Source organism: Lacerta agilis, chromosome 14 (genome assembly GCF_009819535.1).
Source record: "Lacerta agilis isolate rLacAgi1 chromosome 14, rLacAgi1.pri, whole genome shotgun sequence".
NCBI lineage: Eukaryota > Metazoa > Chordata > Lepidosauria > Squamata > Lacertidae > Lacerta > Lacerta agilis.
The window spans coordinates 51,620,847-51,636,047 of record NC_046325.1 but is presented as its reverse complement, the minus strand read 5'-3'; the positions used below and the strand labels follow the sequence as shown (position 1 = coordinate 51,636,047).

The window sequence follows — 15,201 nt, the reverse complement described above, 5'->3', positions numbered from 1 at the left end:
GATGGCTCTTCTCTTGGCTTTCCCACTGCCAGATGACTGAATAACTGGCCAAAACCCAACAAGAGCAAGGTTGAGCTCAGCGGCAGAGCATCTGCCTTGCATGCAGGAGGTACCAGGATCAACCCCCAATGGTAGGGCTGGGAGACACTCCTGCCTGCAGTGCTGGAGAGCTGCTGCCCATCAGTGTAGAAATGGAACAACTCAGTGTAAGGCAACGTCCTATGTTCAGCACTGCAGACCGCTTTGCCCACATCCTGAGGCAGCGAAAGCCATTCTTTGTGCAGCTGATAGAGGTTGATCGTAAAATCATAGTTGGAATGAACCCAAAGGGTCATCTAGCCCAACCCCCTGCAATGCAGGAATCAAAGGTTGAGAAAACTTGTCTTTCAAAGCAGATCAGTGCCACATTCTAACTGTGTTGCCAAATGCATGCCACTCTCCCCTTTTTACAATGCTCTTCCAGAAAAGGGGAGCTCTCCTTAGATTTCCCCAGGTGACCAGAACACAGTCCAAGCAGGGCTGCTATGGCCAGCACCTGGTGCTCTCTTCCTTCCCTGCCTCTCAGACCCTGGGCTATTTTGGGAATGGCCAGAGCAGCCTTCCTGGTGCTGGAGAGCAGGCCAGGGGTTCACAAGCTGCAATCAAGCCTCTTACCTTAACTGACTCAGCTCCATCCGTTAATTCCTCTAATCAGTTTCCATGGAAAAGAGACTTCTGCATTTACATCAGGCCTGCAGCGGCATTGACACCAGGAAAGGATTTGTCGGGGAATGGAACAGCTGCTTAAGCCTCATTAACAGGAGGCCCTGGGTTGCGTGAAGCTGGTTGATTGTGGTTGCCCCATATTCAGGATGTGTTGGCACCAGAGCCCCTTGTTGTGGTCCTCAGCATAGGGGCCAAGAGCCTCAGAGGAGCCCCGGTGAACGCAGATGGTTCCACCCGGTCCAGCATCCTGCCTCCAGCAGAGGACAGCCATTGCCTCTGGGAAGCCTACCAACAGGGCATGAAGGCAATTCCCAATCTGTGTGCCAACAGAAATTAAATGAGTGGCTTCTGTGAGCCCCCAACACTCCTCCAACCAAGGAGGGCAGTCTGCTGCATCCCTTGTATGGGCAGTGCTTGGCCCTGTCTCCTCCCACTCCACCTGAAGGCCGGCGGTTCTGTCGCATCTCTACACAGAGCAGGGCATTCAATCATGCCAGGCTCCCAGATGAACCGGGGGCCTGCTTCCAGAGGAGGGCTTTTGATGGATCTCTGCATGATACATAGCTCCTCGGTTAGCCTCCCACAGGTCTGTGTAAGCCTGTCGCATCTGCAGATTGAGCAAGATGAAATAAACCTATCACTCCGAATGCAGCCAGATGGCATACCCCCCCCCCCCGACAGACCGCTTGGGGAACCTCTTGCCTTATTCCCCTGCGCCATGCAGGGATGGGGCTCCTTGGGGACCAAGTGATCCAAATAAATCTATCATTTGGAGTGGCAGTTCCTGCACTTTGGAACTCCTGGCTTGTTGACATCAGGCAGGTGCCTTCACTGTATGGTTTTTTGCACCTGCTAAAAAAATGTTTGTTTACACAAGCCTGTCCAGATATTGAGGGTGTAGACATGATTTTAGTTTATTGCTGGTTTTAATTTTTAAAAAATGTTTTAATTGTTCTTACTAATAATTTTATTGTTTATTTCTTTTTGTAACCTGCTTTGAGAGTTTTAATTTTTTTAAATTATTATTATTATTATTAGAATTTATATACCACCCTATACCCGGGGCTCTCAGGGCAGTTCACAGAATAAAATCAAGATATAAAACCACACAGTGAGAGATTTCACTTTCTTGGGTTCCATGATCACTGCAGATGGTGACAGCAGTCACGAAATTAGAAGATGCCTGCTTCTTGGGAGAAAAGCAATGACAAACCTAGACAGCATCTTAAAAAGCAAAGACATCACCTTGCCGACAAAGGTCCGTATAGTTAAAGCTATGGTTTTCCCAGTAGTAATGTACGGAAGTGAGAGCTGGACCATCAAGAAGGCTGATCGCCGAAGAATTGATGCTTTTGAATTATGGTGCTGGAGGAGACTCTTGAGAGTCCCATGGACTGCAAGAAGATCAAACCTATCCATTCTTAAAGAAATCAGCCCTGAGTGCTCACTAGAAGGACAGATCCTGAAGTTGAGGCTCCAGTACATTGGCAACCACATGAGAAGAGAAGACTCCCTGGAAAAGACCCTGATGTTGGGAAAGATGGAGGGCACAAGGAGAAGGGGACGACAGAGGATGAGATGGTTGGACAGTGTTCTCGAAGCTACTAACATGAGTTTGGCCAAACTGCGGGAGGCAGTGAAGGATAGGGGTGCCTGGCGTGCTCTGGTCCATGGGGTCATGAAGAGTCGGACACGACTGAACGACAACAACAAATAAAACCACAAAATACATAATAAAAAAATAAAAAGAGCCAGTGTGGTGTAGTGGTTAAGAGCGGTAGTCTCGTAATCTGGGGAGCCGGGTTCGCGTCTCCACTCCTCCACATGCAGCTGCTGGGTGACCTTGGGCTAGTCACACTTCTCTGAAGTCTCTCAGCCCCACTCACCTCACAGAGTGTTTGTTGTGGGGGAGGAAGGGAAAGGAGAATGTTAGCCGCTTTGAGACTCCTTCGGGTAGTGAAAAGCGGGATATCAAATCCAAACTCTTCAAAAACAACCCAATACCCCCCCCTCAAAAAAAACCCACATTTTAAAAGGGCATAGGATGTAAATCGGATCAACCAAAGGCCTGGTTTAAAAGGTGTTTCTGCTTGGTGTATAATGAAGGCGTCAGGCAAACTTCCCTAGAGAGAGCCTTCCACAGACAGGGAGCCGCTGCAGAGAAGACCCATTCTTGTGTTACTACCCTTTGAACCTGTTGAGGAGTGGGCACATGAAGGAGGGCCTCAGAAGCTGATCTCAGGATCCGACTAGGTTCATATGGGAAGAGGTGGTCCTTGAAGTATTGCGGTCCTGGGTCATTAAAGGCTTTATAGGTCAAAATCTGCACTTTGAATTGGGCCCAGAAACTTATTGGTAGCCAGTGCAGTCGGACCTGGATCTGTGTAATATGCTCAAACCGTCTTGCTCTGGTTAGCAACCTGGCTGCTGAATTCTACACCAGCTGAAGTTTTCGAGGCAGCCCTATGTATAACGCATTGCAGTAGTCTAACCAAACAACATACAAATTTTATGAAATAAATAAATAAATGTAAGTCACTGGGTGAGGGGTCCCAAACCAGGACTTTCAGCAGACCAGTCTTTGCAACAGCTTTGTAACAATAAGATCGTGGGAGCTTGCATAGCCCCTTGTCAATGTATTTTACAAGCTATGGAGCTTGTTTTTGAACTTAAATTTAGGTTTCTACCTTTGGAATGAGCTTAATTAAAGTCACGAATTGGAATATTACCACTCACTATCTGGGAGTGTTCTTTTTGTTTGAAGTTTCTTATCCTCCCCCTGTATTTAACAGCAACTAAGCTGTCTAGAGTTACACAAAATATAATTTCTTCTTTTTTTCCCTTCTGAGGAAACTCATAGATCATAACAGTGAAACGAGATTTTTAGCCGGCAACTCGTCAAGGTTGTTTTGGTAGTTATTTTTGGTATTCGGAGTCATTTGTTAAGTTTGTTAAATTACTTCCCTTGGATTAGTTCACAACTTTTTTAGTGTTTTTGAGCTATTCTACTTTGTTATATACATACGCTCATCTCGTTACAGGGATCTTTCACGGTGTTTCTTTTTTTCTTTTTTTCTTTTTATTAAGAACCCTAGAAGCTGCTGTGTACTGAGTCAGACCCTTGGTCAATCCATCTTGCTCAGTGCTGTCTACTTACTGGCAGCAATGGCAGGGGACTTTCCCAGTTGTACCTGGAGATACTGCCAGTGACTGAACCTGCAACAAGGTGGTGGCTCTGTCCCCTGGGCTACAGCCCTTCCGTGGAAGAAAGGGGAGGAAGGCACACTCTGGCCTGCAGTTCCAGCCTGGAGAGAACCAGCATGAAGACTGCAAGCTGACTGTCAGCTTGAATCAGCCCTCACCAACAGGGCACCCTCCAGATATTTTGGACTACGCAACCCCCACCAGCTCCAGTCAAGTATGACAGTGCTGGCTGATGGGAGTTGTAGTCCACATCAACTGGAAGGGACCACATTGGCAAAGGTTGCTCTACATACACATATATTACCCCTCTAATAAGCACCCATATGAAAGCTGTGGCTGAATCATTTCCAATAAATCCTCAATCACGACTTGCACAGCAACAGGTGAGAATCCATTTCTGCATCTAAGGATGTGTTGCTGTGCCTGGATTTCTTCTACTCTAGAAAGGGATCAAATGTAGCATAATTCCATGAAGGATTTTTTTTCAAGTTCTAATACTTATTTTTTTAAAACTGAAGGTGGCAGCCACCACCTACCTACCTACCTACCTACCTTCCTTCCTTCCTTCCTTCCTTCCTTCCTTCCTTCCTTCTTTATTTATGACTTCTATTAGCTTGTCCTTTTGCCCAAAAGGCTGCTGTTGTTTACCTTTGGAAGGAAGGAAGGAACCCTCACCACTAGCCATGCTGTTGGGGCTGATGGGAGTTGCAGTCCAGCAACATCTGGAGAACACCAGGTTGGGAAAGAGGAGAGGAGGCAATATTCCAGATCCCAGTATAAGCCTATTTCGTATGTTCTTATAACAGAGTATCTTTTAATATTTTCTTATTTATTCCCTATTGCACAACAAATGCACCAGAACCAAAAACAAACTCAATTCCTTTTCTTCCTAGAATGTATTGTGGTTGTAGAGAAACACTGAAAAGTCCAATGGAAAGAGGGAGATCCTTTCTTGGGCATTTAAGAATGGAGAGGCAGGGGCTGAACGGTTGTGAACTCAAAAAGGGAAGTTTGCAAAAGAGCTGGTTTCTCACCATCCATGTTGTGTCAAAAATTTTCCCTGAACCTAGCTCTTAAAAAAAAAGAGGGGTGGGGTGGGGGAAGAAATTCCTTTACCATGTTGAAGAAAGATCCAGACACGATTCACCAGATTTGAATGGCATAGAGGACAGATCTCTTACCTCTTCATAGAACTTCAGCTGAGGAACCCCTTCCTCCATGTTCATTTGGCATAACTCTTTGAAGAGCAGAAACCCTAGTAAAAACAGAAGAGTGTTGTCAATGAAGGTAATAGGAAATGGAATCCCATATAAAAGAATCCCACATGCAGGTCCTCAGTGCACTGGGATAAACTGAGGTCTGAACAGGAATTTGGAAATGCAGAAAGATATAAGTTTGCATGATATAACACTGTTTTCAGTTGGTGCTAAATGGCTACAACCATTTACCTACCTGGAGCATGATCTTAAAGCCCACCTTAACTCCTCCGCAATCTTGGTTTTAAAAGCCCATCTCATAAGTTCAAACCAGGCCCACCTCTCCCTATCAATATATCAGCAAATCGCCACATCCCTCCTCCCGATACTAACTAAACCTCACGGCACGACCACAACTCCTCGGACTCCTTCCTGGTTCAACCAAAAATGCAGGCAATGCAGAAGCAACCTTCAACATCTCCAGGCAGCCCTGAAATTGAGCCCTACCAAGAGCAAAATCGAGGAGGTTGCCCAACTCCGCACACATTATAAACAGCTTCTTAGATATAAGAAATTTTTGCAAAAGCTTGCTGGATAGAACTGGACACTGTCACCATATGTCGAGATGATAAGAAATTTTGGCAAATTATAAACATGGGTTTAACCACCTCCGCCTTCCCTGGCAACAATATCGCAGCAGCCAGCTGGTACAAATACTTTCCCCATCTTTATTCCGCTCCCTTTCCTAACTCAACGATAACCCTTTCCGCAGCCAGCAGGTCCGCCCTTCCATCATGGGACCCAGTCCCCCCAGAGAAATGTATCCAGCTGATTGGCTCGTTAAAGGCAGGCAAATCACCTGGGAAAGACATGATATCCCCCGAGGTCTTCCTAACAAACCAACACTGGTGGTCAACCATATTGGCCCCTATATTCACTGCCATAAATTCCTCCCTTACGATACCGACAAACTGGAAACAGAGCATAATTATCCCAATTTACAAAAAAGGAGATCCCCAAGATCCTACCAGTTACAGGGCAAAAAATAATAAAAAAATGAAAGGCACAAATACAGGATGGGCGGCACGTGGCTTGAGAGCAGTACATGTGAAAAGGATCTAGGAGACCACAAACTTGACCACAAACTTGACATGAGTCAACAGTGTGATGCAGCAGCTAAAAAAGCCAATGCAATTCTGGGCTGCATCAATAGGAGTATAGCGTCTAGATCAAGGGAGGTAATAGTACCACTATATTCTGCTCTGGTCAGACCTCACCTGGAGTACTGTGTCCAGTTCTGGGCACCACAGTTCAAGAAGGATACTGACAAGCTGGAACGTGTCCAGAAGAGGGCAACCAAAATGGTCAAAGGCCTGGAAACAATGCCTTATGAGGAACGGCTTAGGGAGTTGGTTATGTTTTTTTTATTTTAATTAAGAATTTATAAGATTTTCCAATTAAGAAACCAATTAAAACCAATACAATACAATACATGGTTAAACACTCCAGACTCCCCCCTCTCCCACCGAGGGGAGCAACGAATACAAAACCCCCCTCTCACAGAGGTAGCAAAAATCATTTTACATTTAACCACATATTTTCCAAATCATAGCGTGGTACTGACCCTCTTCCTAGGCCAGTTAATTAAATTCCAATCATTACTTCTTACAATGACTTCCTCATTCCCCCCCTTACTGATTTCACATAATTACAGGTTTTTTTTCTTTAACTCTAATTTAAAATCCATCTCATCATTTTTTCTATTTAACATTTCTCTACCTCCGCCTCCAAGTACTATATTTTCTCATTATCTTAACCAAAATTTTCATATTACTCATACTCTTCCCTCCCTTATGGTCCCAGAATTTATCTTTCAAAGCATTGTCCGTAATCGCAGTGTCCATATCCAATTGTCATAACCATAATAAGATACAATTTCATTTTAAATTCAAATATTTTACCCTATACCCTCCCTTTCGAAAAACCCGCCCCATGAGTCAAAAATGCGCTGTAGAAGACACCCCCGTCCCTGCCGCGCTCAGGTTTGCTCAGCCAAGCAAAACCTGCGACTGATGGCGGCTCCGCGCTCAACCGGAAGTCCGGGAGCCGGGTATGTTTAGCCTGGAGAGGAGAAGGTTAAGGGGTGATATGATAGCCATGTTCAAATATATAAAAGGATGTCATATAGAGGAGGGTGAAAGGTTGTTTTCTGCTGCTCCAGAGAAGCGGACACGGGGCAATGGATTCAAACTACAAGAAAGAAGATTCCACCTAAACATTAGGAAGAACTTCCTGACAGTGAGAGCTGTTCGGCAGTGGAATTTGCTACCAAGGAGTGTGGTGGAGTCTCCTTCTCTGGAGGTCTTTAAGCGGAGGCTTGACAGCCATCTGTCAGGAATGCTTTGATGGTGTTTCCTGCTTGGCAGGGGGTTGGACTGGATGGCCCTTGTGGTCTCTTCCAACTCTATGATTCTATGATCTAGGAGTCTTGGTAGACCATAGACTTGACATGAGTCAACAGTGTGATGCAGCCGCTAAAAAAGCCAATGCAATTCTGGGCTGCATCAATAGGAGTAGAATCAGAGAAGCGGACACGGGGTAATGGATTCAAACTACAAGAATTTTTTAAAAAAATATTTATTATAAGATTTTACAATTTAGAACAAAATACATAACATGATTAAATTTTTCATACTCCCCTTTCTCTCACCAAGAGGAGCAACAAAATCACGCCCCCCCTCTCCCTGGAGCTTTTACCAATTCTTTCCCAATTTAACCAATTAGTTAATACAAATCATCTTTCAAATGACTTCCCTGATCCCCCTTTGTTGGAATCCAGATTAAAACCTAATTCACAGTTATTCAAATTCATTCTCCAAACTACTTTATACATTTTAATATTTCTTCCCTAACACCTTTACCAATATTTACTCATCTGACAAATTTTACTTATGAATTTAACATATCCTCTGCCTCACAATATTTCTGAGCTCTTCCATAGCCTAATTTAAATTTTCCATAAATAAACAAATTTTATTTAATTAATTTTTGCTCTTCTCACCCCCTTTCCTCCCTCCGGTCCCCAAAATTTTGGCTGTTAATTCTTAATCTTATCCATTACCAGTCCATCTGTCAAAACCATCGAAAGAGAAAATGTCCATAAGAATGTCCATTTTTTTAACCCACCCCCACCCTCTCAAATCTCTGTACCCAAGAGTCCTGGGAAACTGGCTTCTGCTTCTGTCTTATCTCTTGCATCCTTGAAGGCTATGCATCCTTGAAGGCTATGCACAGTCCTCAATAATCCCTTTGTTCCTTTCTTGTTCAGCACTACAGTTTTCCCATTTTTTCTTCTTTTTCCACTGTCCTTTTTCACATTGTCCCTTCCTTTTTGTGGGTTAACTCTGATTGGTTTTTCATCCTGGATTTTCTCCTCTTCTGTAAACTCGTCTATTATGTCCACAAAACTTTCATCATCAGGACTTCTGGTTTAGCGCCGGCCATGTTGGACGGGAGCTGAAGAGCTCCGGTTCCCCGGGGGTTTTGGGGCTTCCGTACCCACGCTACGGGCCCCTTAAAGCCATGGGAAGAGCGTCCCGTGGACCGTGGTCTCGTGGGCTCCAGACGTGCCGTCCCCGCTCCTGATTGACCCTCGTAAGGGGGGAAATCGGGCGAGCGAGGCTCCGGCACGGAGCTGAAGAGACGTCTGCCCCCGAGGAACAAAGCAGCGATTCTGACAGATCTGAGCGCTCAGCACTTCTTAATTGGATTATGCAAAAGAAGCTCTGTGAGTAGTGAACTTTAATTGTCTTTTGGAATTAAAAGAAAAGATTTGGACTTGCAGAGAGAACGTAAAAAGGAAGCCCGTTCTCTTGGACTGCTTTATAGAGCAAGGTAACGGCAAAGGAGCTAAGCCGCGACTAGCGGAAAAAAGTTTGCTAGTTTTGCCGAACTTTTTAAAAGTTGTTTAAAAGTTGTTTAAACTGTTTTATAAGATTTAATATCAAGGACTATGGCAAAAGACACCGCTCGCCCTCTGGAATAGGATCCCGGGTCGGTAGCGGGCTGCGTTACTTTGTTGCCATTTGTTTTGCAACTGTTTACCAGCGGAGACATTTTAACTTCTTTGTGGCTGGCTGCAGTCTTTATTTTGGACTTGGTGGTTACATTGCAAGAAGAATAGTAAAGTACTGTCTTGGACTGTCTTAAGGATTAACTTTTCTTGACTTTTGATGAACTTTACAACTTTGGAAACTTTGGAAACTTAAGCCTAAACTTTGGACGGTTGGCTGGAACTGTTTGGGACTCCTGGCTCTGTTGTTCCTCTGTTCTCGGAATTAGCATGCTGGCTACCTGCTGTTGACTTTTGGGACTGTTGGTCTTTCCCTGTGAATGTCTGAGACAATTACAACCACTGAGGTGACCTTGAAATACCAGCTGCGGAGTGTTTTGGAAATGCAAGATAGCACTAGAGCAAAATCAAAAGAAACACGAAAAGCTTCAATATCTATAATTACACAAGAACAGATGGCAGCTGCTATTGAGAAATTAACAGCCAGTATTGCGGATGTGTCAGAAAGGCTGGGAAAAGTAGGAGAAGATGTGAAACAAACACAGATTTCAGTAAATACAGCCGTAAATACAGCAACAGAAAAACTACAAGCTGAAATAAAAGACTCCACTCAGAGATTGGAAAAATCTATTGGTGCAATTGAGGAAGGAGTCAGGAAAAATAGAGAAGAAATTGATAAAATTGGGAAGGAGGTGAAAGTTCTAAAAAAGGAAACAGAGGAATTTAAAGAAGTAAAGGAGAAAATAAAAACGGTGGAGACGAAATTGGAGAATATTGATTTGGAAAAGATTGAAAAAATTGGATCACAGCAGAAGAACGTGGAAGAAGCTCTCGCCTTTCTGCAACTCCGAGAGAGGGAAGGGAACCTCCGTCTAAGAGGACTTCCAGAACTGGAAAAAGACAGCTTGAAAGCCTTTATAGTTAATGAATTTGCAACATTCTGGGAGTTGGAGGAGAACGACGTCTCAGCACTCATAGTGAAGGCCTTCAGATTTGGATCCAGAGGAAAGAAAGGTTCTAAAGTGGTTAACGACTGTTTGATTGTGCTACAGAATAGATACCAAAGAGACTATATTTTGGACTTACATTATAAGAATAACCTGGTGGTACAGCAGAATAAAATTATAATTTTTAAAGACATCCCCAAATATTTCCTTGACAAAAGAGTATCTTACAACGACTTGGCATCGGAGCTAAGAGTAAGGAAAACTCCTTACAGTTGGGAATTTCCAGAGGGCCTGGCATTTACATTCAAAGAAAAGAAGATAAGGATAAGATCCCCGGCTGAGAAACAAAAATTTCTGGACAAGCATCTGGAAGACTTTAAAGGTACAGCATTAGATCCAGCTTTTTTCTTTCAACTTCCAGGAACATTTCCATTGCCAGGGGCACCGAGGCCAGAAGATCCAAAAGATCCAGAAAAAGACAAGAAAGCAGAGGCGTCTGGAGGAGTAGATTAGAAGATGGCCCTGAAATTGATGACATGGAATGTTCGGGGATTGAACCAGAGACCGAAGAGACACAGAGTTTTTCACAGTTTGGAGAAGAAGAAATTGGACATCGTATGTTTACAGGAGACCCATGTAGTTCGGCAACATAGAAGGATTCTACAAAACAAAAAGTTAGGCCAGGAATTTATTTGATCGGATAAAGTCAAGAAGAGAGGAGTGGTAATCTATGCAAAGGAAAAATACAGCCCAAGACAGTTATTTAAAGATGAAGAAGTTCCTCATTAGTGAAAAAGCAAAAAAGAGGAAGCAGCAAAATGCAGAAATGGAACGATTGTTGAAATTAATTAAAGGAAAAGAAAAAGAATTAAGAGGTCACCCTAAAAATCAAAAAATACAGAAAGAAATTAAATATTTGCAGTCCCAATATGCAAAAATTCTGAATCAGGACTTAGAATGGAAGATAAAATTGATGAAACAAATAACTTTTGAATCAGCAAATAAATGTGGAAAGCTATTAGCTTGGCAGTTGAAAAAAAGACAAAAAGCAAATATCATCAACTTAGTAATCAATGGAAGGAATGTGGAGAACCCAGAGGAAATTAGATGGTGTTTTCAAAGATATTATAAACAATTGTATAAGGAAGATGAAATAGAAGAATTGGAAATAGACTAGTTTCTGGAAAAAAATGGATTACATAAAGTCCCAGAAGATAAAATAAATATGCTCAACCACCCGATTACTACGCAAGAGATAGAAGACGCAATTAACAATATGCAGATAGGGAAGGCACCAGGACCAGATGGACTAACTGCAAAGTATTATAAGTTATTGAAAGACTGGCTATCACAGCCTCTGAAAGACGTTTGCAATGATTTACTAGAAGGAGGTAGGGCACTGGAGACATGGAAGGAGGCCTATATCACACTGATTTTGAAACCAGATTCCTTGATGAAAAATTATCGTCCGATTTCGTTATTGAATGTGGACTATAAAATATTTGCTAATGTCATGGCTATGAGATTAAGAAGAGTGCTATGGTTGAATTGAGAGAGAGACAGAATAACCTGAGAATTAGATCATTGCCAGAACTGGAAAAAGAGGATTTAAAAACATTTTTGATTGAGCAATTGGCGGAATTTTGGGACTTGGAGGAGGAGGAGTTAAATAAAATAGTGGTGAGAGCATTCAGATTTGGAGGCAAAAGCAAGAAAAGAAAAACAGTTAATGACTGTTTGGTTGAATTTCGAAGCAGAGAAGATAGGGACAAGATATTGGAATTACATTACGCAAGAAATTTGGTGATTGAAAACCAAAAGATCATACTTTATAAGGATATTCCTCAATACCTCCTGGACCTTAGGAAAAAATATTTTGACGTAACTACAGCTCTGAGGAAGAAGGGAATCTTTTTCCGGTGGGAGTTTCCGCAAGGTCTCTCCTTCAGGTATAAAGAGAGGAAGGTAAAAATAAGATCGGTCGAGGACAAGCAAAAGTTTCTGGACAGACATTCAGAGGAATTTGAAGAAGGAAAACAACAAGAGAAGTACCCTGGGAGTCTGGGAATACCTTCATCAAGGCTACCGATATCAAAACCATCAACAAGACCAGAACAGGACGACGACGACGACGTGGACGCACTAGGAGCAGCAGCACCGATACCTGATAAAGATTAAAAATGGCGTTAAGACTTTTGACGTGGAACATAAGAGGCCTTAACTCAAAGGCCAAGAGGAACCGCGTAAATCATATATTAATCAAACAGAATTTGGATGTAATTTGTTTACAAGAGACTCATGTAACGAGAATACACAGAAGAGTGCTACAAAATAAAAGATTAGGACAAGAATTTATTTCGTCAGACAATGTCAAAAAGAGAGGAGTGGTAATATATACAAAGGAAAAGTACAATCCAAAGTTACTTTTTAAGGATAAGGAAGGAAGATATGTGGCAATAGAATTGAATGTGCAAGGAGAAAAATTTCTAATTCTGGGAATCTACGCACCAAATGATGCCAAAGTGGAATATAAAAGAATCCATGACATATTATTAGACTATTTGGAATACAAAATTATCTGTATGGGAGATTTGAATGGTGTGGTTTCCACACTGATGGACAGATCACAAAGAACCAAGTTCTCAAATGAAGGAAGATTACCAAAATCATTTTTTGAGATGACAGATAACTTGGACTTAATTGATTCATGGAGATTGCGCAATCCTCTGGAAAGGGAGACAACTTTCTTTTCAGAGGCAGTACTAGCATGGAGTAGGCTCGATTACATCTGGATTTCAAAGGACTTGGCACCAAGAATTAACAAGGTACAGATAGACCCAAAAACTTGTTCGGATCACAATTCAGTTCAATTGGAATTAAAATTGACTTTGCAAGGCTCATTTAGATGGAAGATGAATGATTCGCTTCTTAGAAATGGAATAGTAGTTGAGAAGGCCCAAAGAACTCTAAAAGACTATTTTGAAATAAACCTGAATACAGATGTGGAAAAAAGGGTGATTTGGGACGCAAGCAAAGCAGTAATGAGAGGTTTCCTGATTCAACAAAATGCAATTAGAAGGAAAGAACAAAACGAAAAGAAAGAAAAATGTTTGGAAAAGATCAAGGAAAAGGAGGAAAAATTGAGATGTAAACCAAAAGATCAACAAATACAAAAAGAAATTAAAGCGTTACAAGTACAGTTTTCTAATTTAATAAATCAAGAAATAGAATGGAAAATTAGATGGTTGAGACAGAGAACCTTTGAATCGGCAAATAAATGCGGGAAGCTACTGGCTTGGCAGTTAAAGAAGCGACAAAAGCAGAATACTATTACGAATCTAATAGAGGATGGGAAGAATATTGAAGATCCTAAAGAAATTAGGAAATGTTTTCAGAAATTTTATAAGCAGTTATATAAAAAACAAAAGCAGGATAAAGATGTGATCCAACAATTTTTGGAGAAAAACGGAATGCGTAAGATACCAGAGGAGAAAAAAGCTACTCTCAATCTCCCTATCACAAAACAAGATATAGAAGAAGCAATTAAAGCTATGCAATTGGATAAGGCTCCAGGACCGGATGGTTTGACAGCAATGTACTATAAAGTTTTAAAAGACTGGATGATTCAACCAATGATGGAGGTATGCAATGAAATACTACAGGGAAAGAGGGCACCAGAGACTTGGAAGGAAGCTTATATTACTCTGATACCGAAGCCAGACACTGATAAAACACAAGTTAAGAATTACCGACCGATCTCATTATTGAATGTGGACTATAAAATATTTGCAAATATTTTGGCCAAAAGACTGAAGAGTGTGTTGAAGGAATACATCCACAATGATCAAGCAGGTTTCCTGCCAGAAAGACATTTGAATGGAAATATAAGAAATATAGTGGATGTATTGGAAAGATTAGAAAAAAGAAGTAATACAAGAGCTATTTTGATGTTCGTTGATGCGGAGAAGGCCTTTGATAATATTTCTTGGAATTTTATGAAACAAAATTTTCAAAAGATGGAGATGGGAGGTAATTTTTTGAATGGAATAAATGCAATATATCAGGAACAGAAAGCAAAAATCATTGTGAATAATGTGGTCTCAGAGGAAATAAGAATCGAGAAGGGAACAAGACAGGGGTGCCCTCTATCCCCATTACTTTTCATTTCGGTCCTGGAAGTCCTATTGAATATGATTAGGCAAAATGAAGATATTAAAGGAATAAGAGTGGGAGAAAGAGAATACAAAGTGAGAGCGTTTGCAGACGATGTGGTTTTAACCCTACAGGATCCAGAAAACAGTGCAAAGTATGCACTGGAGACAATTCAGCATTTTGGGCAGGTCGCAGGTTTCAAGTTAAATAAGAATAAAACCAAAGTTTTAACTAAAAATATGAGTAAAGAAGAGAGTACAAGATTGGAACTACAAACAGGGCTTAGCTTCGTGAAGAAAGTAAAATATCTGGGTGTTAATATGACTGCAAATAACTTAAACTTATATAGAGACAATTATGAGAAGGTGTGGAACGAGATAAAGAGAGATCTAGAAATATGGAATAGATTGAAATTGTCATTATTAGGTAGAATTTCTGTGATAAAAATGAATGTTTTGCCAAAAATGTTATTCATGTTTCAGTCGTTGCCAATTATAGATAAGATGGAATGTTTCAAAAAATGGCAGAAAGATCTAACGAAATTCATCTGGCAGGGAAAGAAACCCAGGATTAAGTATAAGATTTTAATAGATGCAAAAAATAGAGGGGGATTCTCTCTGCCAGATTTGAGAACTTATTATGAGGCAGCAGCTTTCTGCTGGTTGAAAGATTGGTTTTTGTTAGAAAATGCCGATGTATTAGATTTAGAAGGACACGATAATGTTTTTGGTTGGCATGCTTATTTATGGTACGACAAATGCAAAGTACACAGTGGTTTTAAGAAACATATAATTAGAAATTCTCTGTATAAAATTTGGATGAAATATAAGGTATTTATAGAAAACAAAACACCCAGATGGTTATCACCTTTGGAAGCTAAAGCACATAAATGTAAAAACTTGGATCGACAATGGCCGAAATATAA

At 41.4% G+C, this 15,201-nt stretch overlaps 1 protein-coding gene across 3 annotated transcripts in view; it reads right to left on the bottom strand.

Moving 5' to 3' along the window:
- GRK3 (G protein-coupled receptor kinase 3) overlaps positions 1 to 15,201 on the bottom strand; it is a 119,719-nt gene that overhangs the window by 65,249 nt on the left and 39,269 nt on the right. For all 3 annotated transcript variants that reach the window (XM_033169457.1, XM_033169455.1, XM_033169456.1), the window contains exon 3: positions 5,091 to 5,164. In XM_033169457.1, coding sequence (XP_033025348.1) covers positions 5,091 to 5,164 — 74 coding nt within the window. The remainder of the gene's footprint in view (positions 1 to 5,090; positions 5,165 to 15,201) is intronic.